At 38.5% G+C, this 27,296-nt stretch overlaps 7 protein-coding genes across 7 annotated transcripts; all 7 read right to left on the bottom strand.

The window, feature by feature from the left end:
* Positions 1 to 6,911: 6,911 nt before the first annotated feature.
* On the bottom strand, positions 6,912 to 9,413 carry LOC141152545 (serine/threonine-protein kinase SBK1-like). The gene is made up of 4 exons (XM_073637149.1): positions 9,397 to 9,413; positions 8,076 to 8,308; positions 7,541 to 7,740; positions 6,912 to 7,442 (listed from the first exon to the last, which is right to left on the bottom strand). The coding sequence occupies exons 1-4, from the start codon at positions 9,411 to 9,413 to the stop codon at positions 6,912 to 6,914; spliced, it is 981 nt and encodes a 326-aa protein (XP_073493250.1).
* Positions 9,414 to 9,908: 495 nt separating this feature from the next.
* On the bottom strand, positions 9,909 to 12,418 carry LOC141152392 (serine/threonine-protein kinase SBK1-like). Its single transcript, XM_073637133.1, has 4 exons — positions 12,402 to 12,418; positions 11,070 to 11,302; positions 10,535 to 10,734; positions 9,909 to 10,436 (listed from the first exon to the last, which is right to left on the bottom strand). Exons 1-4 carry the CDS (start codon positions 12,416 to 12,418, stop codon positions 9,909 to 9,911), a joined length of 978 nt encoding a protein of 325 aa, XP_073493234.1.
* A 495-nt stretch (positions 12,419 to 12,913) lies between these two features.
* Positions 12,914 to 15,423, bottom strand: LOC141152239 (serine/threonine-protein kinase SBK1-like). The gene is made up of 4 exons (XM_073637118.1): positions 15,407 to 15,423; positions 14,075 to 14,307; positions 13,540 to 13,739; positions 12,914 to 13,441 (listed from the first exon to the last, which is right to left on the bottom strand). Exons 1-4 carry the CDS (start codon positions 15,421 to 15,423, stop codon positions 12,914 to 12,916), a joined length of 978 nt encoding a protein of 325 aa, XP_073493219.1.
* A 495-nt stretch (positions 15,424 to 15,918) lies between these two features.
* Positions 15,919 to 18,428, bottom strand: LOC141152081 (serine/threonine-protein kinase SBK1-like). The gene is made up of 4 exons (XM_073637108.1): positions 18,412 to 18,428; positions 17,080 to 17,312; positions 16,545 to 16,744; positions 15,919 to 16,446 (listed from the first exon to the last, which is right to left on the bottom strand). The coding sequence occupies exons 1-4, from the start codon at positions 18,426 to 18,428 to the stop codon at positions 15,919 to 15,921; spliced, it is 978 nt and encodes a 325-aa protein (XP_073493209.1).
* A 495-nt stretch (positions 18,429 to 18,923) lies between these two features.
* Positions 18,924 to 21,433, bottom strand: LOC141151924 (serine/threonine-protein kinase SBK1-like). The gene is made up of 4 exons (XM_073637096.1): positions 21,417 to 21,433; positions 20,184 to 20,317; positions 19,550 to 19,749; positions 18,924 to 19,451 (listed from the first exon to the last, which is right to left on the bottom strand). The coding sequence occupies exons 1-4, from the start codon at positions 21,431 to 21,433 to the stop codon at positions 18,924 to 18,926; spliced, it is 879 nt and encodes a 292-aa protein (XP_073493197.1).
* A 495-nt stretch (positions 21,434 to 21,928) lies between these two features.
* On the bottom strand, positions 21,929 to 24,438 carry LOC141151766 (serine/threonine-protein kinase SBK1-like). Its single transcript, XM_073637082.1, has 4 exons — positions 24,422 to 24,438; positions 23,090 to 23,322; positions 22,555 to 22,754; positions 21,929 to 22,456 (listed from the first exon to the last, which is right to left on the bottom strand). Exons 1-4 carry the CDS (start codon positions 24,436 to 24,438, stop codon positions 21,929 to 21,931), a joined length of 978 nt encoding a protein of 325 aa, XP_073493183.1.
* A 495-nt stretch (positions 24,439 to 24,933) lies between these two features.
* LOC141151609 (serine/threonine-protein kinase SBK1-like) lies at positions 24,934 to 26,257 on the bottom strand. The gene is made up of 3 exons (XM_073637069.1): positions 26,095 to 26,257; positions 25,560 to 25,759; positions 24,934 to 25,461 (listed from the first exon to the last, which is right to left on the bottom strand). The coding sequence occupies exons 1-3, from the start codon at positions 26,255 to 26,257 to the stop codon at positions 24,934 to 24,936; spliced, it is 891 nt and encodes a 296-aa protein (XP_073493170.1).
* Between the last annotated feature and the right edge of the window lie 1,039 nt (positions 26,258 to 27,296).

Raw genomic sequence — 27,296 nt, 5'->3', positions numbered from 1 at the left:
TGACAGGACAGACAGAGTAAGGTCTAACCCTGCTGCATAAACACCCAACCTCATCATAATAAATAGCATACGTTAATAGGATAGAGTAGAGTCCACCCTAGAAGTGGCCTAGTGGTACATATTGAAATTTGCCCAGTGGCCAGTAATCCCAAACAAATAAGGATGAACTCTAATAGTAACTTAGGGTGTATACGGTTATCTGCCCAGTGGTAGCAGAAGCTAAAAAGAGAGTAAGGCCAGGGAAAATAAGTCAGATTCTTACCAGTGGGGTGCAGACCAAGTTAGAGAGATGTGGGTGGAGGACAGTAGCCCAGAGCCCGACTCGCATTTCACGTGTGTTTGATGTGCTTTCTCAAGGGCCAGGTGACATGTCCAGCCGCGACCGGAAGTGTGTCAAGCGGCCGAACACATGGCTGGATGGGGGGGATGTGTAACCAGCGCATGCGCAGTGAAAAACACTGCGTCATCAGGTACATTACCGTATTCAATAGGGCCTGTTTAAATATGCCATATATCCGGTCACATGTCCAGCCGCGACCGGAAGTGCGCCATGTGCCCGAACTCATGGCTGGATGGGGGGATGTGTAACCAGCGCATGCGCAGTGCAAAACACTGCGTCACCAGAGCCCGCCCCGGCCATCAAGCCAACCGCGCATGTGCGGGAGTTCAAGACTCCCGGACATGCGCAGACCAGCCTGAAGACAGCCGGGCACACACAGGACACCAGGCGCCGCACCACGCACGCGCACCACATCCTCCACGTATGGATATAGCGTAAGTATGGTATACAAAATTCGAACCACACAGTAAATATGAAATTTGAAGACAAAACAAACAATGGGAGCACAAAGGACGCAATCCACAAGAGTATATAACTGTCAATGCTTGGATGTGTTTAAACATGGTGTGAAGGTTCTTTCAAGCGATCCACGGGAAAGAAGACCCACTGGTTCAGAGCAAAATCCAGAGATCACTATTAAAAACAAAATGAAAAATGTATAAGATCAAATGATGCAAAATATATAAGGGAAAATAAAATAAATCCATCCACAAAGGAGGGAGGCTGATGTGAACAGGACATGCTAAATAAGTCAAATCTATTTACATAAATAAAAATGTAAATGTTCGTTTGTTCAAAATCTTAAATCTCCAAACGTTCTTCACTGATTGCTTTGAAATTTTGATACAGCGTTGCATTTGAATACACGCATGTTAGTATATACCTACTATGTTTTTATATACCAGCTGTTGGACGTAAAAGCAACAGCGAGAGGGGGGTGTTACAAGCTCAGTCCCAGGCTGACTCTCCCCGGCCGCCCGGCATTCTCCCCCTTAGTGACATCTCATTCATAAACCCCTATAAAAAGAGAATTACGAGACTTTGTTCGAGGCCGAAAGACGCTCCTCTGCTCTCAGGCACCGCTGCTGCTTCTCCGGCAGGTGAGTCTTATTTCCGACTGCACAACAACAAGCGGGGGAGGGAAGGAGAGAGGGAGGCAGCATGGAGAGGCGCAGGCTGCGGCCTCCGCTCTGGGTGCTGAGCTGAGCCCGAGCCTCACAGCAGTGGGCGGATAGCGACCGAGTGCAAATCCCACTGCGCCACTGGCGGGCGCAGCGCCGTGATCTCACCTGTACCGGCCCAGGACCTCACCGTTACCGGCCCGGGACATGTCAAGCGGATCACCCCCATCTCCTTTGCCGCCGCCTGCCTTCATCTCTGCACCGACTCCTGTCACATTCCCTCTGTACTAGGGAATTGCATAACTAGCAATCCCTGACATGACCGGCTCCATTGTGACACCTGACAGCAAGTACCGATCTCTTTAGTAACCTGTGCAGCGTACAGGCCTGCAGGGGTCACAGGGTACAGGCTGCCACCATGCCTGCCTGATAGGCACAACTGTCAACAGTGCCAGCATTGCCCCATCTGATATATATATATATATATGTGTAAGTATGAAAAAATAGTAGAAACAGCACTCCATAAATAGATGATTTATTAGCTCAGCAAGAGCTGTGGCAACGTTTCGGCTGAATACAGCCTTTTTCAAGCAAAGTGCAGAGTATACAGGTGAGGTATATATCAGGTCATCCATTTAAAGGACTGTTACATTAAAAAGTGCATAAAAACATACAGTACATATACATAGATCACATTATATAAAGCTTTTTTTGATTCCTGAAAATACATACACATTGTTTGTTTACATGATATAGCTCAATCTATAATAAATTACTTAATAGATACAGGTGTATGGAATCAAAAGAATCAGGATTGACTCACCGCATCAACATGTGAACAACGCCGAAAAGCGGCATCTCCAGTGTTAAAAAACGCATGTCAAGTTTGCTGCTAGAAAGGGGGAGGAGACCAAACTGTGGCATACCGAAAATCGACACTGAGCATGCTCCAATGACATGACTGGCGGATATGACGTACTAAGGGCGGAAGTGCTATAGACGCCATCTTTGATGTGGTACATATACCCACTATCCATTGTGCAAGTAACTATATAAATGTGTTTGCATCAGCACCATTTTTGTTAAGGTATGCCCACAAGAGTCATATATATTTAGGCTGTTATCAAGTATTATGCAATAATTAAAGTCTGAAACCTAAAAATACTTAGCACATAGCAACAATAACGGACAAAAAGGGCCAAAAACAGGTAATAGTGCGATATTATATATTTTCTCTTTTTTATAATAGGGACATATAAGGATACTATCGGGTAACACCCCCCATTAGCTGGGGTTGGTAAACCCAATATCAGAGCAATAGGGGGAGCCTCTCACCCGGTTAGGGGCAAGTTACTCAACCCACCATGCCCCATGCATCCATTCCCATGTTATTATTATTTATTATTATAGCGCCATTTATTCCATGGCGCTTTACATGTGAAAAAGGGGTATAATACAAGAACAATTACAATAATCTTGAACACAATGTGACAGCGACTGGTACAGGAGGAGCGAGGACCCTGCCCGCGAGGGCTCACAATCTACAAGATATATACACACATACCAAGTTTCAACCAAGCCCTTTAATGAATGAACCGTATTGGCTATATACATTATAAAGAGAATGTATAATAAAGACTCATATATATGATACTCAATGTTGATCCAAAAATTAGCAACAATATATATTGACATGCAAAAAAATTATTATCACACGTGTAGATCACACTGTCACATGATGATGTAGAGGTGAAACCTGTAGATAATATAGTTCACTTTCTCCAAAGATCTATAAGAGATAAAAACGTCACTATTAGTTAAAACTCCACAAAATCAAAGGCCATATACCATATCACACAACGATTCAAATCCAAATGGGGCATCAGAGATACATCAAAGAGCTGCCAATTCAATTTTTGAAATTAAAATTTAGTCCTTTAGGACGTAATGTGTCTAATTTCCTTATCCATTGTAATTCTTTAATCTTAAGCATTTTAACCCGATCACCTCCCCTCCTCAGGGGAGGCACATGATCAATGATCCTAAATTGTAATTGTTTTTCATTGTGTCCGGCTTCAGTAAAATGTTTAGAGACTGGCAAATCCAATCTCTTTTTGCGTATAGTATATCTCTGGTGGTTCAAACGGGTTTTCAAATCCCATGTTGTCTCCCCCACATACTTCAATTTACAAGGACAGTATAGAAGATATATGACGTATTCCGAGTCGTATGTCAAATAATGTTTGATAACAAATTTCTCATTTGTAATTGGATGTAGAAAAAAACTCCCCTTAATCAAATTTGGACAGTTTAAACAATTCAAGCAAGGGTAGGATCCTGTTCTTTTATTACCCGTTAATGTTATTTGCTTCATACCTTTTTGAGGTCCCACATCAGCTCTCACCAATTTATCTTTCAAATTTCTTGCTCGTTTATACGAGAACAATGGAGGATTCTGAAATTGTGGGACTTCCGGTATGCATTTACCCAACATGCTCCAGTGTTTCCTAATTATTCTAGCGATAGAGTCACTCTCCTCACAAAATGTGGTAATAACTGGTATTCTATTAGACACCTTATCTGTCCTCCTCTTAGATTTTAAAAGAGATTCACGTTCAAGACTATTTACCATATTAAAACCCCTTATCAAGTAAATGTTTCGGATAATCCCTGACCAAAAATTTCATCCTCATTTTTTCAAGATTTTGTTGTAAATTATCATCATCACTTACAATTCTTTTAGTTCGCAAAAACTGACTAAATGGAAGAGAGTTTACCATCTTTCTAGGATGATTACTTTAAAATTTTAGAATGTTGTTTTTATCCTTCGGTTTCGAATAGAGTAGCACAAAATCTACCTTCCCTATAACTAACAAGAACATCCAAAAACTGGATTTCCTGTGCGGAGTAGACCAATGAAAACTTGATATCACTGTCAATAGTATTGATAAAGTCAAAAAAATTCAACAACTCTTGCTCAGTGCCTTTCCACAGGAGGAACATGTCGTCTATGTAGCACCACCATCTCAACACCAGTGAGAAAAGTGGAGCCACATAGACAAGCTCCTCCTCCAACATGGCCATCATTAAATTTGCATAAGCGGGTGCCATATTGGCACCCATCGCGGTCCCGCGTCGTTGCATGTAATACTCATCACCAAACATAAAATAGTTATTAGTAAGTACCATCTCCAATAACTCCATGAAAAAAACAATACTTTCAGGCTTAAAGTTTGTAAAATCAAGTTACCTTCTTACAGCGATAAGACCCCTCTCGTGTTTAATTGAGGTATATAATGAAACCACATCAAATGATACCAACAATATAGGTTCATTAATCATTGGAACCTCCTGTAACTTGCATAAGAAATCATTTGTATCTTGTAAAAAAGAAGCAGTGTTTCTAGCCAATGGACCTAGAACTCTATCCAAAAATATATCTATTCGACTGAAAATTGAATCACTGCCTGAGATAATGGGACGTCCCGGAGGGTTCACCAAAGTTTTATGAATCTTCGGCAGGATGTATATAACTATTTAGATTCTATAGATCAATCAATCGTAGCCCCCCTCCCCCAGCACTGAGAGCAGACGATACTGCCATCTAATGTTTATTTTTAAAAATACACCATAGCAGATTTATTTCCACAGTACATGCTATTAACTCTAGAATATACAACGATATACAGGATATAAGTGAAAATACACTGTAAGGCTGAGTTCACATGTCAGTTTTTTTGGTCAGTTTTTCATATCAGTTATTGTAAGCCTATACCTGGAGTGCATGAAAAATACAGAAATGGTGACATGGGAGGCAGTATTTAGTACTTGAGGTGGCAGCACCCCAAAAATGTGTCTTCTCAAATGTACGCCAAAATGTGTTAGATTTCTAGAAATAATCACTTGGGGGACATAAAAAAACAGGATTTAGTACTTTAAGGGCTGTGGGAGGCAGTACTTTTTACTTGAGGCGGCTGCACCCCAAAAATGTGTCTTCTCAAATGGACCCAAAAATGTGACTGTAGCGCAGAAACAATCACTTGGGGGACATAAAAGACAGGATTCAACATTTTAGGGGCTGTTGAAGGTAGTATTTAGCACTTTGGGGGATGCACCCCAAAATGTGTCTCCTCAAATGTACCCCCAAAAATGTGCCAGATAATCACTTGGGGAACATAAAAACAACAGGTTTCAGTATTTTAGAGGCTGTGGGAGGCAGTATTTATTACTTGAGGTGGCTGCACCCCAAAAAATGTGTCTTCTCAAATGGACCCCAAGATGTGAATATAGCCCAGAAATGATCACTATAAATAACTAGTGTAATAAGTAAAAAAAAAAGTTCCAGTCCCCTTAAGGCCCCCCAAAACAGCAGTGGGTCAAGTAACTCAACTTGCATCTGACCTGCCCCCAAAACATTCAGGTGCCTCAATATTTGTGTTTGAGGAAAAGAAATATCGGTCATACACAGATGTCCCATAGAGATGCATTGTGCAGCCCTACGGCTGCACAGAGAGAACCTTTGAAGCCGGAGGGCTTCAGTTAGATTTGCATTTTGCAGCCCTAGGGCTGCAAAAGTAGAGGCCTGAAGCCGTAGAGGCCTGCAGCTGCAGGGCTTCAAAAGTAGAGGCCTGAAGCCGTAGGGCTTCAAAAGTAAAGGCTTAGGCTGAAAAGTCAACCTCAACTCCCAGACCTACTGCCAGTTTCTGGAAGACAACTTCTTCAAGCAGTGGTACAGGAAGAAGTCGGTGTCGTTCAGGAAAAACATGATTTTCATGCAGGACAATGCTCCATCACATGCATCCAACTACTCCACAGCGTGGCTGGCCAGTAAAGGTCTAAAAGAAGAAAAAATAATGACATGGCCCCCTTGTTCACCTGATCTGAACCCCATAGAGAACCTGTGGTCCATCATAAAATGTGAGATCTACAGGGAGGGAAAACAGTACACCTCTGGGAACAGTGTCTGGGAGGCTGTGGTGGCTGCTGCACGCAATGTTGATCGAAAACAGATCAAGCAACTGACAGATTCTATGGATGGAAGGCTGCTGAATGTCATCATAAAGAAAGGTGGCTATACTGATCACTAATTTTTTTGGTTTTTGTTTTTGCATGTCAGAAATGTTTATTTCTAAATTTTGTGCACTGATATTGGTTTACCTGGTGAAAATAAACAAGTGAGATGGGATTATATTTGGTTTTTATTAAGTTGCCTAATAATTCTGCACAGTAATAGTTACCTGCACAAACAGATATCCTCCTAAGATAGCCAAATCTAAAAAAAACCCACTCCAACTTCCAAAAATATTAAGCTTGGATATTTGAGGCTTTTGGGTTGATTGAGAACATAGTTGTTGATCAATAATAAAAATAATCCTGTAAAATACAACTTGCCTAATAATTCTGCACACAGTGTATATAGAGCAGTTAAAAAAATGGGTTTATTGTGAGATTTATTCTTTCCAACATTCACCCAAGAAGGTCAATACATCAGTCGATTTACTTCTCTTATTACAATCTATGGCTAAAAGTCCACTGAACATCTTTAGTACTCCACGTGGAAATCTGCTCCATGGTGACGGTGGCCCAACACTCTCAAATTTTTGCCATTCAACAAAACTACAGTAACCATTGTCTGTGGAAACTGCGGACTGCCAGGGCAAGTCTCCAGTGAGCAAGCGGTAGAGAACAATCCCTAAGGCCCATACATCCAAGGCGTAGTCCACTCGCAAAGCGTCCATGTCAGGAAGTTGTGTCATCTCCGGAGCCATATATGAGATGGTGCCAAACCGTTTTTTCATCATTGACCCTTTGACACATGAGAGGCCGAAGTCTGTAATTTTGATACAGTGGCAATCCTTATCAAACACCAAGATATTTCTGGGCTTGATATCCAGATGCACCAACCCTTTACTGTCTATGAATTCCAGGGCACTGGAGAGCTGCACTGCACATCTCTTTACTGTGTCTTCTGGGAGTCCATTCTGGAATAGAGAAATAAATAAAGTCAACACGACAATATTACTGGAACGAAGAATATTAGGATTGTAGTTTTCTGGGTAATTCAGGGACTTCAACTTACATGAGGTGTAATGAGAGAAGACAGGTCACCCATCGCCAGCTCCAAAGGAAAGGCAAAGTGGTCACATGTCTTGAAGGCAATGCCATAAGTTCCGATGATGTTGGGATGGAAGGAGAGGAAGAAGGACATGCTGAACTCCATGAGAAAGGCAAATTCAGTTGTTTTATTCTTGTTCAGAACCTTCAATGCCATTTTTTGATCTATTGATAAAAGAAACAGAATTCCTTGTATCACATATAGGTCTTTATAGTGTTTTTCTCATTAGTCTAAATAAAACTACCAAAATTATTGTGAACATGTCCTCTTACTCATTGATTCTTCAACTATGATTCTAATATGAGATAGAAGTAAGATGTTGTTAAGTCAAATACACATTTCTGATAAATTTGGGACGATTTACCCCATTTTTCCATGTACCTAAATGCATGGACAATATATAAAACTCCTCCATTATATCTAAACCATGGATATACCATCTTGTAATGATCTTAACATAATTCCATATCTATAGTGATAGATAATTGACCACACTGACCTGTTTTCTTGTCCTGTACCATGAGCACAGAGCCATAGCCCCCATTCCCAAGCTTCTGTAACACATGGAAGTTCTCCTGTAGATCTATCTCTACTGTACATTGGGAAGCAATGCAAACAAGTCTTTCCTGGATAAGATCCACATTTTGTACGCTGAAGGCCATTGTTTCCCTTAGAAGTTGTAAGGGAAAAGAAAAAGGCCAAGTCAAAGTGTCCTCAAGGTAGAAGTCGTCCCTGAAAGCAGAGAAAATCACTGACCAGAGAATACAAGGATTGGTTTATATAAGGGGTGAAAATGAGGCACACAAGTCTATGAGTTGTCTAATTGGTTGAGAGTCAATTCACAAGTTTTGTATTCTTTATTGAACTTTCAGTGAATTTGCATTTCAATAATGTTCTTGTAGACTTGTCTACAGTTAGTGGACACTCTGGTAAAGACATTTAAAGTACCTGTGCCTTGCACCTTACCAGTCATTTAGTTTCTGTTCACTTCCCAATTTCAGTGTATGGTCAGTTGACACTCCTGTAATTGCATGTGAATAGACAATAGAGGGTTGAATACATTGGGTGTGAGGTTGTAGCTACCAGCTATGGAGATGCTAACGTGCATTGACCTAACTTGCATTGAAATGCTGCATGTTGATATTTGCTTACATGCAGGATTAGCTCTGAATGATTCCTTTATCACATTGATTTCAGTCTGATTACTGATGTCTAAAGATTAACAAAGCATATTCATGCCTATTAGATTTAGAAACTATGAATTCCTGAAGTTCCTAAAGAAAATAAACATCAAACATATAACTTTTATTTCATCTTGTGTTTTAAAAATATCACTTTATATACACTTGAGTGGGAAAGCCATGGGGGTGACATTCACACCAAGTTAATAGGGAAGCACAGTGGCTCTGTGGATAGCACTGCAGCCTCACAGCGCTGGGGTCCTGGGTTCAAAACCCACCAAGGACAACATCTGCAAAGAGTTTGTATTTTCTCCCCGTGTTTGCATGGCTTCTCTGTTTTCTTCCCACACTCCTAAGACATACTGATAGGGAATTTAGATTGTGAGCCCCAATGGGGGACAGTGTCAATATTGTCTGTGAAGCGCTGTGGAATTAATGGCGCTATATAAGTGAGTAAAATAAATAAATAAGATTACTGATGTCTAAAGAGTAACAGAGCATATTAATTTCCATTAGATGGAAAAACTGTGAATTCCTAAAGAAAATAAACCTCAAACATATAACTTTTGTTTTATTTTGTGTTTTAAAATATCACTTTTTATACACTTGAGTGGGATGGCCATGGGGGGTAACATTCACCCCAAGTAAATATCCATCGCATATCTAACTACATTTTTCAACCAACATTAATATTTTTTTGTATAAAGATGTTAGATTGTGTTTGTTAGCTTATATTGCAGTTGAAATATGCAGAGTTTTAGAGGATTTGTTTAATGCTTTACTATATGTATATAAAAAAAGTTAAAGTTAGGACATCCACACATGAAATTGTGAAATTATTAAACTCATAGATCAATACTGCAAATTAAGGAAAGGCGTACGTGCATGCTATGGATAATTTTTCCTTATTGGAGCAGATTCAAATAAAGCCCATTTTTTGTAGAAATATTTGTACTGCAAATCAAAGGAAAAGACAATCTGAATCTACATGGGATGAGAAAAAAGTCACTTTCTCATTCCTGAAATTCACTGTGAATTGTGCTATTTTGTAGTTGACAAAGCATAATAGTAAAACAATACATTTACACATTTTGAGGATTGCAATAATACAATATATAGAGCAGTTAAAAAAAATTGGTTTATTGTGAGATTTATTTCCAACATTCACCCAAGAAGGTCAATACATCAGTCGATTTACTTCTCTTATTACAATCTATGGCTAAAAGTCCACTGAACATCTTTAGTACTCCACGTGGAAATCTGCTCCATGGTGACGGTGGCCCAACACTCTCAAATTTTTGCCATTCAACAAAACTACAGTAACCATTGTCTGTGGAAACTGCGGACTGCCAGGGCAAGTCTCCGGTGAGCAAGCGGTAGAGAACAATCCCTAAGGCCCATACATCCAAGGCGTAGTCCACTCGCAAAGCGTCCATGTCAGGAAGTTGTGTCCTCTCCGGAGCCATATATGAGATGGTGCCAAACCGTTTTTTCATCATTGACCCTTTGACACATGAGAGGCCGAAGTCTGTAATTTTGATACAGTGGCAATCCTTATCAAACACCAAGATATTTCTGGGCTTGATATCCAGATGCACCAACCCTTTACTGTCTATGAATTCCAGGGCACTGGAGAGCTGCACTGCACATCTCTTTACTGTGTCTTCTGGGAGTCCATTCTGGAATAGAGAAATAAATAAAGTCAACACGACAATATTACAGGAACGAAGAATATTAGGATTGTAGTTTTCTGGGTAATTCAGGGACTTCAACTTACATGAGGTGTAATGAGAGAAGACAGGTCACCCATCGCCAGCTCCAAAGGAAAGGCAAAGTGGTCACATGTCTTGAAGGCAATGCCATAAGTTCCGATGATGTTGGGATGGAAGGAGAGGAAGAAGGACATGCTGAACTCCATGAGAAAGGCAAATTCAGTTGTTTTATTCTTGTTCAGAACCTTCAATGCCATTTTTTGATCTATTGATAAAAGAAACAGAATTCCTTGTATCACATATAGGTCTTTATAGTGTTTTTCTCATTAGTCTAAATAAAACTACCAAAATTATTGTGAACATGTCCTCTTACTCATTGATTCTTCAACTATGATTCTAATATGAGATAGAAGTAAGATTTTGTTAAGTCAAATACACATTTCTGATAAATTTGGGACGATTTACCCCATTTTTCCATGTACCTAAATGCATGGACAATATATAAAACTCCTCCATTATATCTAAACCATGGATATACCATCTTGTAATGATCTTAACATAATTCCATATCTATAGTGATAGATAATTGACCACACTGACCTGTTTTCTTGTCCTGTACCATGAGCACAGAGCCATAGCCCCCATTCCCAAGCTTCTGTAACACATGGAAGTTCTCCTGTAGATCTATCTCTACTGTACATTGGGAAGCAATGCAAACAAGTCTTTCCTGGATAAGATCCACATTTTGTACGCTGAAGGCCATTGTTTCCCTTAGAAGTTGTAAGGGAAAAGAAAAAGGCCAAGTCAAAGTGTCCTCAAGGTAGAAGTCGTCCCTGAAAGCAGAGAAAATCACTGACCAGAGAATACAAGGATTGGTTTATATAAGGGGTGAAAATGAGGCACACAAGTCTATGAGTTGTCTAATTGGTTGAGAGTCAATTCACAAGTTTTGTATTCTTTATTGAACTTTCAGTGAATTTGCATTTCAATAATGTTCTTGTAGACTTGTCTACAGTTAGTGGACACTCTGGTAAAGACATTTAAAGTACCTGTGCCTTGCACCTTACCAGTCATTTAGTTTCTGTTCACTTCCCAATTTCAGTGTATGGTCAGTTGACACTCCTGTAATTGCATGTGAATAGACAATAGAGGGTTGAATACATTGGGTGTGAGGTTGTAGCTACCAGCTATGGAGATGCTAACGTGCATTGACCTAACTTGCATTGAAATGCTGCATGTTGATATTTGCTTACATGCAGGATTAGCTCTGAATGATTCCTTTATCACATTGATTTCAGTCTGATTACTGATGTCTAAAGATTAACAAAGCATATTCATGCCTATTAGATTTAGAAACTATGAATTCCTGAAGTTCCTAAAGAAAATAAACATCAAACATATAACTTTTATTTCATCTTGTGTTTTAAAAATATCACTTTATATACACTTGAGTGGGAAGGCCATGGGGGTGACATTCACCCCAAGTAAATAGGGAAGCACAGTGGCTCTGTGGATAGCACTGCAGCCTCGCAGCGCTGGGGTCCTGGGTTCAAAACCCACCAAGGACAACATCTGCAAAGAGTTTGTATTTTCTCCCCGTGTTTGCATGGGTTTCTTCCGGCTTCTCTGTTTTCTTCCCACACTCCTAAGACATACTGATAGGGAATTTAGATTGTGAGCCCCAATGGGGGACAGTGTCAATATTGTCTGTGAAGCGCTGTGGAATTAATGGCGCTATATAAGTGAGTAAAATAAATAAATAAGATTACTGATGTCTAAAGAGTAACAGAGCATATTAATTTCCATTAGATGGAAAAACTGTGAATTCCTAAAGAAAATAAACCTCAAACATATAACTTTTGTTTTATTTTGTGTTTTAAAATATCACTTTTTATACACTTGAGTGGGATGGCCATGGGGGGTAACATTCACCCCAAGTAAATATCCATCGCATATCTAACTACATTTTTCAACCAACATTAATATTTTTTTGTATAAAGATGTTAGATTGTGTTTGTTAGCTTATATTGCAGTTGAAATATGCAGAGTTTTAGAGGATTTGTTTAATGCTTTACTATATGTATATAAAAAAAGTTAAAGTTAGGACATCCACACATGAAATTGTGAAATTATTAAACTCATAGATCAATACTGCAAATTAAGGAAAGGCGTACGTGCATGCTATGGATAATTTTTCCTTATTGGAGCAGATTCAAATAAAGCCCATTTTTTGTAGAAATATTTGTACTGCAAATCAAAGGAAAAGACAATCTGAATCTACATGGGATGAGAAAAAAGTCACTTTCTCATTCCTGAAATTCACTGTGAATTGTGCTATTTTGTAGTTGACAAAGCATAATAGTAAAACAATACATTTACACATTTTGAGGATTGCAATAATACAATATATAGAGTAGTTAAAAAAAATTGGTTTATTGTGAGATTTATTTCCAACATTCACCCAAGAAGGTCAATACATCAGTCGATTTACTTCTCTTATTACAATCTATGGCTAAAAGTCCACTGAACATCTTTAGTACTCCACGTGGAAATCTGCTCCATGGTGACGGTGGCCCAACACTCTCAAATTTTTGCCATTCAACAAAACTACAGTAACCATTGTCTGTGGAAACTGCGGACTGCCAGGGCAAGTCTCCGGTGAGCAAGCGGTAGAGAACAATCCCTAAGGCCCATACATCCAAGGCGTAGTCCACTCGCAAAGCGTCCATGTCAGGAAGTTGTGTCATCTCCGGAGCCATATATGAGATGGTGCCAAACCGTTTTTTCATCATTGACCCTTTGACACATGAGAGGCCGAAGTCTGTAATTTTGATACAGTGGCAATCCTTATCAAACACCAAGATATTTCTGGGCTTGATATCCAGATGCACCAACCCTTTACTGTCTATGAATTCCAGGGCACTGGAGAGCTGCACTGCACATCTCTTTACTGTGTCTTCTGGGAGTCCATTCTGGAATAGAGAAATAAATAAAGTCAACACGACAATATTACTGGAACGAAGAATATTAGGATTGTAGTTTTCTGGGTAATTCAGGGACTTCAACTTACATGAGGTGTAATGAGAGAAGACAGGTCACCCATCGCCAGCTCCAAAGGAAAGGCAAAGTGGTCACATGTCTTGAAGGCAATGCCATAAGTTCCGATGATGTTGGGATGGAAGGAGAGGAAGAAGGACATGCTGAACTCCATGAGAAAGGCAAATTCAGTTGTTTTATTCTTGTTCAGAACCTTCAATGCCATTTTTTGATCTATTGATAAAAGAAACAGAATTCCTTGTATCACATATAGGTCTTTATAGTGTTTTTCTCATTAGTCTAAATAAAACTACCAAAATTATTGTGAACATGTCCTCTTACTCATTGATTCTTCAACTATGATTCTAATATGAGATAGAAGTAAGATGTTGTTAAGTCAAATACACATTTCTGATAAATTTGGGACGATTTACCCCATTTTTCCATGTACCTAAATGCATGGACAATATATAAAACTCCTCCATTATATCTAAACCATGGATATACCATCTTGTAATGATCTTAACATAATTCCATATCTATAGTGATAGATAATTGACCACACTGACCTGTTTTCTTGTCCTGTACCATGAGCACAGAGCCATAGCCCCCATTCCCAAGCTTCTGTAACACATGGAAGTTCTCCTGTAGATCTATCTCTACTGTACATTGGGAAGCAATGCAAACAAGTCTTTCCTGGATAAGATCCACATTTTGTACGCTGAAGGCCATTGTTTCCCTTAGAAGTTGTAAGGGAAAAGAAAAAGGCCAAGTCAAAGTGTCCTCAAGGTAGAAGTCGTCCCTGAAAGCAGAGAAAATCACTGACCAGAGAATACAAGGATTGGTTTATATAAGGGGTGAAAATGAGGCACACAAGTCTATGAGTTGTCTAATTGGTTGAGAGTCAATTCACAAGTTTTGTATTCTTTATTGAACTTTCAGTGAATTTGCATTTCAATAATGTTCTTGTAGACTTGTCTACAGTTAGTGGACACTCTGGTAAAGACATTTAAAGTACCTGTGCCTTGCACCTTACCAGTCATTTAGTTTCTGTTCACTTCCCAATTTCAGTGTATGGTCAGTTGACACTCCTGTAATTGCATGTGAATAGACAATAGAGGGTTGAATACATTGGGTGTGAGGTTGTAGCTACCAGCTATGGAGATGCTAACGTGCATTGACCTAACTTGCATTGAAATGCTGCATGTTGATATTTGCTTACATGCAGGATTAGCTCTGAATGATTCCTTTATCACATTGATTTCAGTCTGATTACTGATGTCTAAAGATTAACAAAGCATATTCATGCCTATTAGATTTAGAAACTATGAATTCCTGAAGTTCCTAAAGAAAATAAACATCAAACATATAACTTTTATTTCATCTTGTGTTTTAAAAATATCACTTTATATACACTTGAGTGGGAAGGCCATGGGGGTGACATTCACCCCAAGTAAATAGGGAAGCACAGTGGCTCTGTGGATAGCACTGCAGCCTCGCAGCGCTGGGGTCCTGGGTTCAAAACCCACCAAGGACAACATCTGCAAAGAGTTTGTATGTTCTCCCCGTGTTTGCATGGGTTTCTTCCGGCTTCTCTGTTTTCTTCCCACACTCCTAAGACATACTGATAGGGAATTTAGATTGTGAGCCCCAATGGGGGACAGTGTCAATATTGTCTGTGAAGCGCTGTGGAATTAATGGCGCTATATAAGTGAGTAAAATAAATAAATAAGATTACTGATGTCTAAAGAGTAACAGAGCATATTAATTTCCATTAGATGGAAAAACTGTGAATTCCTAAAGAAAATAAACCTCAAACATATAACTTTTGTTTTATTTTGTGTTTTAAAATATCACTTTTTATACACTTGAGTGGGATGGCCATGGGGGGTAACATTCACCCCAAGTAAATATCCATCGCATATCTAACTACATTTTTCAACCAACATTAATATTTTTTTGTATAAAGATGTTAGATTGTGTTTGTTAGCTTATATTGCAGTTGAAATATGCAGAGTTTTAGAGGATTTGTTTAATGCTTTACTATATGTATATAAAAAAAGTTAAAGTTAGGACATCCACACATGAAATTGTGAAATTATTAAACTCATAGATCAATACTGCAAATTAAGGAAAGGCGTACGTGCATGCTATGGATAATTTTTCCTTATTGGAGCAGATTCAAATAAAGCCCATTTTTTGTAGAAATATTTGTACTGCAAATCAAAGGAAAAGACAATCTGAATCTACATGGGATGAGAAAAAAGTCACTTTCTCATTCCTGAAATTCACTGTGAATTGTGCTATTTTGTAGTTGACAAAGCATAATAGTAAAACAATACATTTACACATTTTGAGGATTGCAATAATACAATATATAGAGCAGTTAAAAAAAATTGGTTTATTGTGAGATTTATTTCCAACATTCACCCAAGAAGGTCAATACATCAGTCGATTTACTTCTCTTATTACAATCTATGGCTAAAAGTCCACTGAACATCTTTAGTACTCCACGTGGAAATCTGCTCCATGGTGACGGTGGCCCAACACTCTCAAATTTTTGCCATTCAACAAAACTACAGTAACCATTGTCTGTGGAAACTGCGGACTGCCAGGGCAAGTCTCCGGTGAGCAAGCGGTAGAGAACAATCCCTAAGGCCCATACATCCAAGGCGTAGTCCACTCGCAAAGCGTCCATGTCAGGAAGTTGTGTCCTCTCCGGAGCCATATATGAGATGGTGCCAAACCGTTTTTTCATCATTGACCCTTTGACACATGAGAGGCCGAAGTCTGTAATTTTGATACAGTGGCAATCCTTATCAAACACCAAGATATTTCTGGGCTTGATATCCAGATGCACCAACCCTTTACTGTCTATGAATTCCAGGGCACTGGAGAGCTGCACTGCACATCTCTTTACTGTGTCTTCTGGGAGTCCATTCTGGAATAGAGAAATAAATAAAGTCAACACGACAATATTACAGGAACGAAGAATATTAGGATTGTAGTTTTCTGGGTAATTCAGGGACTTCAACTTACATGAGGTGTAATGAGAGAAGACAGGTCACCCATCGCCAGCTCCAAAGGAAAGGCAAAGTGGTCACATGTCTTGAAGGCAATGCCATAAGTTCCGATGATGTTGGGATGGAAGGAGAGGAAGAAGGACATGCTGAACTCCATGAGAAAGGCAAATTCAGTTGTTTTATTCTTGTTCAGAACCTTCAATGCCATTTTTTGATCTATTGATAAAAGAAACAGAATTCCTTGTATCACATATAGGTCTTTATAGTGTTTTTCTCATTAGTCTAAATAAAACTACCAAAATTATTGTGAACATGTCCTCTTACTCATTGATTCTTCAACTATGATTCTAATATGAGATAGAAGTAAGATGTTGTTAAGTCAAATACACATTTCTGATAAATTTGGGACGATTTACCCCATTTTTCCATGTACCTAAATGCATGGACAATATATAAAACTCCTCCATTATATCTAAACCATGGATATACCATCTTGTAATGATCTTAACATAATTCCATATCTATAGTGATAGATAATTGACCACACTGACCTGTTTTCTTGTCCTGTACCATGAGCACAGAGCCATAGCCCCCATTCCCAAGCTTCTGTAACACATGGAAGTTCTCCTGTAGATCTATCTCTACTGTACATTGGGAAGCAATGCAAACAAGTCTTTCCTGGATAAGATCCACATTTTGTACGCTGAAGGCCATTGTTTCCCTTAGAAGTTGTAAGGGAAAAGAAAAAGGCCAAGTCAAAGTGTCCTCAAGGTAGAAGTCGTCCCTGAAAGCAGAGAAAATCACTGACCAGAGAATACAAGGATTGGTTTATATAAGGGGTGAAAATGAGGCACACAAGTCTATGAGTTGTCTAATTGGTTGAGAGTCAATTCACAAGTTTTGTATTCTTTATTGAACTTTCAGTGAATTTGCATTTCAATAATGTTCTTGTAGACTTGTCTACAGTTAGTGGACACTCTGGTAAAGACATTTAAAGTACCTGTGCCTTGCACCTTACCAGTCATTTAGTTTCTGTTCACTTCCCAATTTCAGTGTATGGTCAGTTGACACTCCTGTAATTGCATGTGAATAGACAATAGAGGGTTGAATACATTGGGTGTGAGGTTGTAGCTACCAGCTATGGAGATGCTAACGTGCATTGACCTAACTTGCATTGAAATGCTGCATGTTGATATTTGCTTACATGCAGGATTAGCTCTGAATGATTCCTTTATCACATTGATTTCAGTCTGATTACTGATGTCTAAAGATTAACAAAGCATATTCATGCCTATTAGATTTAGAAACTATGAATTCCTGAAGTTCCTAAAGAAAATAAACATCAAACATATAACTTTTATTTCATCTTGTGTTTTAAAAATATCACTTTATATACACTTGAGTGGGAAGGCCATGGGGGTGACATTCACCCCAAGTAAATAGGGAAGCACAGTGGCTCTGTGGATAGCACTGCAGCCTCGCAGCGCTGGGGTCCTGGGTTCAAAACCCACCAAGGACAACATCTGCAAAGAGTTTGTATGTTCTCCCCGTGTTTGCATGGGTTTCTTCCGGCTTCTCTGTTTTCTTCCCACACTCCTAAGACATACTGATAGGGAATTTAGATTGTGAGCCCCAATGGGGGACAGTGTCAATATTGTCTGTGAAGCGCTGTGGAATTAATGGCGCTATATAAGTGAGTAAAATAAATAAATAAGATTACTGATGTCTAAAGAGTAACAGAGCATATTAATTTCCATTAGATGGAAAAACTGTGAATTCCTAAAGAAAATAAACCTCAAACATATAACTTTTGTTTTATTTTGTGTTTTAAAATATCACTTTTTATACACTTGAGTGGGATGGCCATGGGGGGTAACATTCACCCCAAGTAAATATCCATCGCATATCTAACTACATTTTTCAACCAACATTAATATTTTTTTGTATAAAGATGTTAGATTGTGTTTGTTAGCTTATATTGCAGTTGAAATATGCAGAGTTTTAGAGGATTTGTTTAATGCTTTACTATATGTATATAAAAAAAGTTAAAGTTAGGACATCCACACATGAAATTGTGAAATTATTAAACTCATAGATCAATACTGCAAATTAAGGAAAGGCGTACGTGCATGCTATGGATAATTTTTCCTTATTGGAGCAGATTCAAATAAAGCCCATTTTTTGTAGAAATATTTGTACTGCAAATCAAAGGAAAAGACAATCTGAATCTACATGGGATGAGAAAAAAGTCACTTTCTCATTCCTGAAATTCACTGTGAATTGTGCTATTTTGTAGTTGACAAAGCATAATAGTAAAACAATACATTTACACATTTTGAGGATTGCAATAATACAATATATAGAGTAGTTAAAAAAAATTGGTTTATTGTGAGATTTATTTCCAACATTCACCCAAGAAGGTCAATACATCAGTCGATTTACTTCTCTTATTACAATCTATGGCTAAAAGTCCACTGAACATCTTTAGTACTCCACGTGGAAATCTGCTCCATGGTGACGGTGGCCCAACACTCTCAAATTTTTGCCATTCAACAAAACTACAGTAACCATTGTCTGTGGAAACTGCGGACTGCCAGGGCAAGTCTCCGGTGAGCAAGCGGTAGAGAACAATCCCTAAGGCCCATACATCCAAGGCGTAGTCCACTCGCAAAGCGTCCATGTGAGGAAGTTGTGTCATCTCCGGAGCCATATATGAGATGGTGCCAAACCGTTTTTTCATCATTGACCCTTTGACACATGAGAGGCCGAAGTCTCTAATTTTGATACAGTGGCAATCCTTATCAAACACCAAGATATTTCTGGGCTTGATATCCAGATGCACCAACCCTTTACTGTCTATGAATTCCAGGGCACTGGAGAGCTGCACTGCACATCTCTTTACTGTGTCTTCTGGGAGTCCATTCTGGAATAGAGAAATAAATAAAGTCAACACGACAATATTACAGGAACGAAGAATATTAGGATTGTAGTTTTCTGGGTAATTCAGGGACTTCAACTTACATGAGGTGTAATGAGAGAAGACAGGTCACCCATCGCCAGCTCCAAAGGAAAGGCAAAGTGGTCACATGTCTTGAAGGCAATGCCATAAGTTCCGATGATGTTGGGATGGAAGGAGAGGAAGAAGGACATGCTGAACTCCATGAGAAAGGCAAATTCAGTTGTTTTATTCTTGTTCAGAACCTTCAATGCCATTTTTTGATCTATTGATAAAAGAAACAGAATTCCTTGTATCACATATAGGTCTTTATAGTGTTTTTCTCATTAGTCTAAATAAAACTACCAAAATTATTGTGAACATGTCCTCTTACTCATTGATTCTTCAACTATGATTCTAATATGAGATAGAAGTAAGATTTTGTTAAGTCAAATACACATTTCTGATAAATTTGGGACGATTTACCCCATTTTTCCATGTACCTAAATGCATGGACAATATATAAAACTCCTCCATTATATCTAAACCATGGATATACCATCTTGTAATGATCTTAACATAATTCCATATCTATAGTGATAGATAATTGACCACACTGACCTGTTTTCTTGTCCTGTACCATGAGCACAGAGCCATAGCCCCCATTCCCAAGCTTCTGTAACACATGGAAGTTCTACTGTAGATCTATCTCTACTGTACATTGGGAAGCAATGCAAACAAGTCTTTCCTGGATAAGATCCACATTTTGTACGCTGAAGGCCATTGTTTCCCTTAGAAGTTGTAAGGGAAAAGAAAAAGGCCAAGTCAAAGTGTCCTCAAGGTAGAAGTCGTCCCTGAAAGCAGAGAAAATCACTGACCAGAGAATACAAGGATTGGTTTATATAAGGGGTGAAAATGAGGCACACAAGTCTATGAGTTGTCTAATTGGTTGAGAGTCAATTCACAAGTTTTGTATTCTTTATTGAACTTTCAGTGAATTTGCATTTCAATAATGTTCTTGTAGACTTGTCTACAGTTAGTGGACACTCTGGTAAAGACATTTAAAGTACCTGTGCCTTGCACCTTACCAGTCATTTAGTTTCTGTTCACTTCCCAATTTCAGTGTATGGTCAGTTGACACTCCTGTAATTGCATGTGAATAGACAATAGAGGGTTGAATACATTGGGTGTGAGGTTGTAGCTACCAGCTATGGAGATGCTAACGTGCATTGACCTAACTTGCATTGAAATGCTGCATGTTGATATTTGCTTACATGCAGGATTAGCTCTGAATGATTCCTTTATCACATTGATTTCAGTCTGATTACTGATGTCTAAAGATTAACAAAGCATATTCATGCCTATTAGATTTAGAAACTATGAATTCCTGAAGTTCCTAAAGAAAATAAACATCAAACATATAACTTTTATTTCATCTTGTGTTTTAAAAATATCACTTTATATACACTTGAGTGGGAAGGCCATGGGGGTGACATTCACCCCAAGTAAATAGGGAAGCACAGTGGCTCTGTGGATAGCACTGCAGCCTCGCAGCGCTGGGGTCCTGGGTTCAAAACCCACCAAGGACAACATCTGCAAAGAGTTTGTATGTTCTCCCCGTGTTTGCATGGGTTTCTTCCGGCTTCTCTGTTTTCTTCCCACACTCCTAAGACATACTGATAGGGAATTTAGATTGTGAGCCCCAATGGGGGACAGTGTCAATATTGTCTGTGAAGCGCTGTGGAATTAATGGCGCTATATAAGTGAGTAAAATAAATAAATAAGATTACTGATGTCTAAAGAGTAACAGAGCATATTAATTTCCATTAGATGGAAAAACTGTGAATTCCTAAAGAAAATAAACCTCAAACATATAACTTTTGTTTTATTTTGTGTTTTAAAATATCACTTTTTATACACTTGAGTGGGATGGCCATGGGGGGTAACATTCACCCCAAGTAAATATCCATCGCATATCTAACTACATTTTTCAACCAACATTAATATTTTTTTGTATAAAGATGTTAGATTGTGTTTGTTAGCTTATATTGCAGTTGAAATATGCAGAGTTTTAGAGGATTTGTTTAATGCTTTACTATATGTATATAAAAAAAGTTAAAGTTAGGACATCCACACATGAAATTGTGAAATTATTAAACTCATAGATCAATACTGCAAATTAAGGAAAGGCGTACGTGCATGCTATGGATAATTTTTCCTTATTGGAGCAGATTCAAATAAAGCCCATTTTTTGTAGAAATATTTGTACTGCAAATCAAAGGAAAAGACAATCTGAATCTACATGGGATGAGAAAAAAGTCACTTTCTCATTCCTGAAATTCACTGTGAATTGTGCTATTTTGTAGTTGACAAAGCATAATAGTAAAACAATACATTTACACATTTTGAGGATTGCAATAATACAATATATAGAGTAGTTAAAAAAAATTGGTTTATTGTGAGATTTATTTCCAACATTCACCCAAGAAGGTCAATACATCAGTCGATTTACTTCTCTTATTACAATCTATGGCTAAAAGTCCACTGAACATCTTTAGTACTCCACGTGGAAATCTGCTCCATGGTGACGGTGGCCCAACACTCTCAAATTTTTGCCATTCAACAAAACTACAGTAACCATTGTCTGTGGAAACTGCGGACTGCCAGGGCAAGTCTCCGGTGAGCAAGCGGTAGAGAACAATCCCTAAGGCCCATACATCCAAGGCGTAGTCCACTCGCAAAGCGTCCATGTGAGGAAGTTGTGTCATCTCCGGAGCCATATATGAGATGGTGCCAAACCGTTTTTTCATCATTGACCCTTTGACACATGAGAGGCCGAAGTCTCTAATTTTGATACAGTGGCAATCCTTATCAAACACCAAGATATTTCTGGGCTTGATATCCAGATGCACCAACCCTTTACTGTCTATGAATTCCAGGGCACTGGAGAGCTGCACTGCACATCTCTTTACTGTGTCTTCTGGGAGTCCATTCTGGAATAGAGAAATAAATAAAGTCAACACGACAATATTACAGGAACGAAGAATATTAGGATTGTAGTTTTCTGGGTAATTCAGGGACTTCAACTTACATGAGGTGTAATGAGAGAAGACAGGTCACCCATCGCCAGCTCCAAAGGAAAGGCAAAGTGGTCACATGTCTTGAAGGCAATGCCATAAGTTCCGATGATGTTGGGATGGAAGGAGAGGAAGAAGGACATGCTGAACTCCATGAGAAAGGCAAATTCAGTTGTTTTATTCTTGTTCAGAACCTTCAATGCCATTTTTTGATCTATTGATAAAAGAAACAGAATTCCTTGTATCACATATAGGTCTTTATAGTGTTTTTCTCATTAGTCTAAATAAAACTACCAAAATTATTGTGAACATGTCCTCTTACTCATTGATTCTTCAACTATGATTCTAATATGAGATAGAAGTAAGATTTTGTTAAGTCAAATACACATTTCTGATAAATTTGGGACGATTTACCCCATTTTTCCATGTACCTAAATGCATGGACAATATATAAAACTCCTCCATTATATCTAAACCATGGATATACCATCTTGTAATGATCTTAACATAATTCCATATCTATAGTGATAGATAATTGACCACACTGACCTGTTTTCTTGTCCTGTACCATGAGCACAGAGCCATAGCCCCCATTCCCAAGCTTCTGTAACACATGGAAGTTCTCCTGTAGATCTATCTCTACTGTACATTGGGAAGCAATGCAAACAAGTCTTTCCTGGATAAGATCCACATTTTGTACGCTGAAGGCCATTGTTTCCCTTAGAAGTTGTAAGGGAAAAGAAAAAGGCCAAGTCAAAGTGTCCTCAAGGTAGAAGTCGTCCCTGAAAGCAGAGAAAATCACTGACCAGAGAATACAAGGATTGGTTTATATAAGGGGTGAAAATGAGGCACACAAGTCTATGAGTTGTCTAATTGGTTGAGAGTCAATTCACAAGTTTTGTATTCTTTATTGAACTTTCAGTGAATTTGCATTTCAATAATGTTCTTGTAGACTTGTCTACAGTTAGTGGACACTCTGGTAAAGACATTTAAAGTACCTGTGCCTTGCACCTTACCAGTCATTTAGTTTCTGTTCACTTCCCAATTTCAGTGTATGGTCAGTTGACACTCCTGTAATTGCATGTGAATAGACAATAGAGGGTTGAATACATTGGGTGTGAGGTTGTAGCTACCAGCTATGGAGATGCTAACGTGCATTGACCTAACTTGCATTGAAATGCTGCATGTTGATATTTGCTTACATGCAGGATTAGCTCTGAATGATTCCTTTATCACATTGATTTCAGTCTGATTACTGATGTCTAAAGATTAACAAAGCATATTCATGCCTATTAGATTTAGAAACTATGAATTCCTGAAGTTCCTAAAGAAAATAAACATCAAACATATAACTTTTATTTCATCTTGTGTTTTAAAAATATCACTTTATATACACTTGAGTGGGAAGGCCATGGGGGTGACATTCACCCCAAGTAAATAGGGAAGCACAGTGGCTCTGTGGATAGCACTGCAGCCTCGCAGCGCTGGGGTCCTGGGTTCAAAACCCACCAAGGACAACATCTGCAAAGAGTTTGTATGTTCTCCCCGTGTTTGCATGGGTTTCTTCCGGCTTCTCTGTTTTCTTCCCACACTCCTAAGACATACTGATAGGGAATTTAGATTGTGAGCCCCAATGGGGGACAGTGTCAATATTGTCTGTGAAGCGCTGTGGAATTAATGGCGCTATATAAGTGAGTAAAATAAATAAATAAGATTACTGATGTCTAAAGAGTAACAGAGCATATTAATTTCCATTAGATGGAAAAACTGTGAATTCCTAAAGAAAATAAACCTCAAACATATAACTTTTGTTTTATTTTGTGTTTTAAAATATCACTTTTTATACACTTGAGTGGGATGGCCATGGGGGGTAACATTCACCCCAAGTAAATATCCATCGCATATCTAACTACATTTTTCAACCAACATTAATATTTTTTTGTATAAAGATGTTAGATTGTGTTTGTTAGCTTATATTGCAGTTGAAATATGCAGAGTTTTAGAGGATTTGTTTAATGCTTTACTATATGTATATAAAAAAAGTTAAAGTTAGGACATCCACACATGAAATTGTGAAATTATTAAACTCATAGATCAATACTGCAAATTAAGGAAAGGCGTACGTGCATGCTATGGATAATTTTTCCTTATTGGAGCAGATTCAAATAAAGCCCATTTTTTGTAAAAATATTTGTACTGCAAATCAAAGGAAAAGACAATCTGAATCTACATGGGATGAGAAAAAAGTCACTTTCTCATTCCTGAAATTCACTGTGAATTGTGCTATTTTGTAGTTGACAAAGCATAATAGTAAAACAATACATTTACACATTTTGAGGATTGCAATAATACAATATATAGAGTAGTTAAAAAAAATTGGTTTATTGTGAGATTTATTTCCAACATTCACCCAAGAAGGTCAATACATCAGTCGATTTACTTCTCTTATTACAATCTATGGCTAAAAGTCCACTGAACATCTTTAGTACTCCACGTGGAAATCTGCTCCATGGTGACGGTGGCCCAACACTCTCAAATTTTTGCCATTCAACAAAACTACAGTAACCATTGTCTGTGGAAACTGCGGACTGCCAGGGCAAGTCTCCGGTGAGCAAGCGGTAGAGAACAATCCCTAAGGCCCATACATCCAAGGCGTAGTCCACTCGCAAAGCGTCCATGTCAGGAAGTTGTGTCATCTCCGGAGCCATATATGAGATGGTGCCAAACCGTTTTTTCATCATTGACCCTTTGACACATGAGAGGCCGAAGTCTCTAATTTTGATACAGTGGCAATCCTTATCAAACACCAAGATATTTCTGGGCTTGATATCCAGATGCACCAACCCTTTACTGTCTATGAATTCCAGGGCACTGGAGAGCTGCACTGCACATCTCTTTACTGTGTCTTCTGGGAGTCCATTCTGGAATAGAGAAATAAATAAAGTCAACACGACAATATTACAGGAACGAAGAATATTAGGATTGTAGTTTTCTGGGTAATTCAGGGACTTCAACTTACATGAGGTGTAATGAAAGAAGACAGGTCACCCATCGCCAGCTCCAAAGGAAAGGCAAAGTGGTCACATGTCTTGAAGGCAATGCCATAAGTTCCGATGATGTTGGGATGGAAGGAGAGGAAGAAGGACATGCTGAACTCCATGAGAAAGGCAAATTCAGTTGTTTTATTCTTGTTCAGAACCTTCAATGCCATTTTTTGATCTATTGATAAAAGAAACAGAATTCCTTGTATCACATATAGGTCTTTGTAGTGTTTTTCTCATTAGTCTAAATAAAACTACCAAAATTATTGTGAACATGTCCTCTTACTCATTGATTCTTCAACTATGATTCTAATATGAGATAGAAGTAAGATTTTGTTAAGTCAAATACACATTTCTGATAAATTTGGGACGATTTACCCCATTTTTCCATGTACCTAAATGCATGGACAATATATAAAACTCCTCCATTATATCTAAACCATGGATATACCATCTTGTAATGATCTTAACATAATTCCATATCTATAGTGATAGATAATTGACCACACTGACCTGTTTTCTTGTCCTGTACCATGAGCACAGAGCCATAGCCCCCATTCCCAAGCTTCTGTAACACATGGAAGTTCTCCTGTAGATCTATCTCTACTGTACATTGGGAAGCAATGCAAACAAGTCTTTCCTGGATAAGATCCACATTTTGTACGCTGAAGGCCATTGTTTCCCTTAGAAGTTGTAAGGGAAAAGAAAAAAGCCAAGTCAAAGTGTCCTCAAGGTAGAAGTCGTCCCTGAAAGCAGAGAAAATCACTGACCAGAGAATACAAGGATTGGTTTATATAAGGGGTGAAAATGAGGCACACAAGTCTATGAGTTGTCTAATTGGTTGAGAGTCAATTCACAAGTTTTGTATTCTTTATTGAACTTTCAGTGAATTTGCATTTCAATAATGTTCTTGTAGACTTGTCTACAGTTAGTGGACACTCTGGTAAAGACATTTAAAGTACCTGTGCCTTGCACCTTACCAGTCATTTAGTTTCTGTTCACTTCCCAATTTCAGTGTATGGTCAGTTGACACTCCTGTAATTGCATGTGAATAGACAATAGAGGGTTGAATACATTGGGTGTGAGGTTGTAGCTACCAGCTATGGAGATGCTAACGTGCATTGACCTAACTTGCATTGAAATGCTGCATGTTGATATTTGCTTACTTGCAGGATTAGCTCTGAATGATTCCTTTATCACATTGATTTCAGTCTGATTACTGATGTCTAAAGATTAACAAAGCATATTCATGCCTATTAGATTTAGAAACTATGAATTCCTGAAGTTCCTAAAGAAAATAAACATCAAACATATAACTTTTATTTCATCTTGTGTTTTAAAAATATCACTTTATATACACTTGAGTGGGAAGGCCATGGGGGTGACATTCACCCCAAGTAAATAGGGAAGCACAGTGGCTCTGTGGATAGCACTGCAGCCTCGCAGCGCTGGGGTCCTGGGTTCAAAACCCACCAAGGACAACATCTGCAAAGAGTTTGTATGTTCTCCCCGTGTTTGCATGGGTTTCTTCCGGCTTCTCTGTTTTCTTCCCACACTCCTAAGACATACTGATAGGGAATTTAGATTGTGAGCCCCAATGGGGGACAGTGTCAATATTGTCTGTGAAGCGCTGTGGAATTAATGGCGCTATATAAGTGAGTAAAATAAATAAATAAGATTACTGATGTCTAAAGAGTAACAGAGCATATTAATTT

The sequence above is a fragment of the Phyllobates terribilis genome, unplaced genomic scaffold (genome assembly GCF_046119375.1).
Source record: "Phyllobates terribilis strain yellow unplaced genomic scaffold, ASM4611937v1 Scaffold_1__5_contigs__length_1240528914, whole genome shotgun sequence".
Lineage (NCBI taxonomy): Eukaryota > Metazoa > Chordata > Amphibia > Anura > Dendrobatidae > Phyllobates > Phyllobates terribilis.
This window is presented reverse-complemented; position numbering and strand designations above follow the sequence as displayed.

Coding starts and splice junctions, on each gene's coding strand:
- LOC141152081 (XM_073637108.1), bottom strand. Junction 16,745..17,079: donor GGTACAGGACAAGAAAACAG/GTCAGTGTGGTC, acceptor TTTTATCAATAG/ATCAAAAAATGGCATTGAAG. Junction 16,447..16,544: donor CTTCTCTCATTACACCTCAT/GTAAGTTGAAGT, acceptor TCTCTATTCCAG/AATGGACTCCCAGAAGACAC.
- LOC141152545 (XM_073637149.1), bottom strand. Junction 7,741..8,075: donor GGTACAGGACAAGAAAACAG/GTCAGTGTGGTC, acceptor TTTTATCAATAG/ATCAAAAAATGGCATTGAAG. Junction 7,443..7,540: donor CTTCTCTCATTACACCTCAT/GTAAGTTGAAGT, acceptor TCTCTATTCCAG/AATGGACTCCCAGAAGACAC.
- LOC141152239 (XM_073637118.1), bottom strand. Junction 13,740..14,074: donor GGTACAGGACAAGAAAACAG/GTCAGTGTGGTC, acceptor TTTTATCAATAG/ATCAAAAAATGGCATTGAAG. Junction 13,442..13,539: donor CTTCTCTCATTACACCTCAT/GTAAGTTGAAGT, acceptor TCTCTATTCCAG/AATGGACTCCCAGAAGACAC.
- LOC141151609 (XM_073637069.1), bottom strand. CDS start 26,257: ATGGCCTTCAGCGTACAAAATGTGGATCTTATCCAGGAAAGACTTGTT. Junction 25,760..26,094: donor GGTACAGGACAAGAAAACAG/GTCAGTGTGGTC, acceptor TTTTATCAATAG/ATCAAAAAATGGCATTGAAG. Junction 25,462..25,559: donor CTTCTTTCATTACACCTCAT/GTAAGTTGAAGT, acceptor TCTCTATTCCAG/AATGGACTCCCAGAAGACAC.
- LOC141152392 (XM_073637133.1), bottom strand. Junction 10,735..11,069: donor GGTACAGGACAAGAAAACAG/GTCAGTGTGGTC, acceptor TTTTATCAATAG/ATCAAAAAATGGCATTGAAG. Junction 10,437..10,534: donor CTTCTCTCATTACACCTCAT/GTAAGTTGAAGT, acceptor TCTCTATTCCAG/AATGGACTCCCAGAAGACAC.
- LOC141151924 (XM_073637096.1), bottom strand. Junction 19,750..20,183: donor TGTTTGCATTGCTTCCCAAT/GTACAGTAGAGA, acceptor TTTTATCAATAG/ATCAAAAAATGGCATTGAAG. Junction 19,452..19,549: donor CTTCTCTCATTACACCTCAT/GTAAGTTGAAGT, acceptor TCTCTATTCCAG/AATGGACTCCCAGAAGACAC.
- LOC141151766 (XM_073637082.1), bottom strand. Junction 22,755..23,089: donor GGTACAGGACAAGAAAACAG/GTCAGTGTGGTC, acceptor TTTTATCAATAG/ATCAAAAAATGGCATTGAAG. Junction 22,457..22,554: donor CTTCTCTCATTACACCTCAT/GTAAGTTGAAGT, acceptor TCTCTATTCCAG/AATGGACTCCCAGAAGACAC.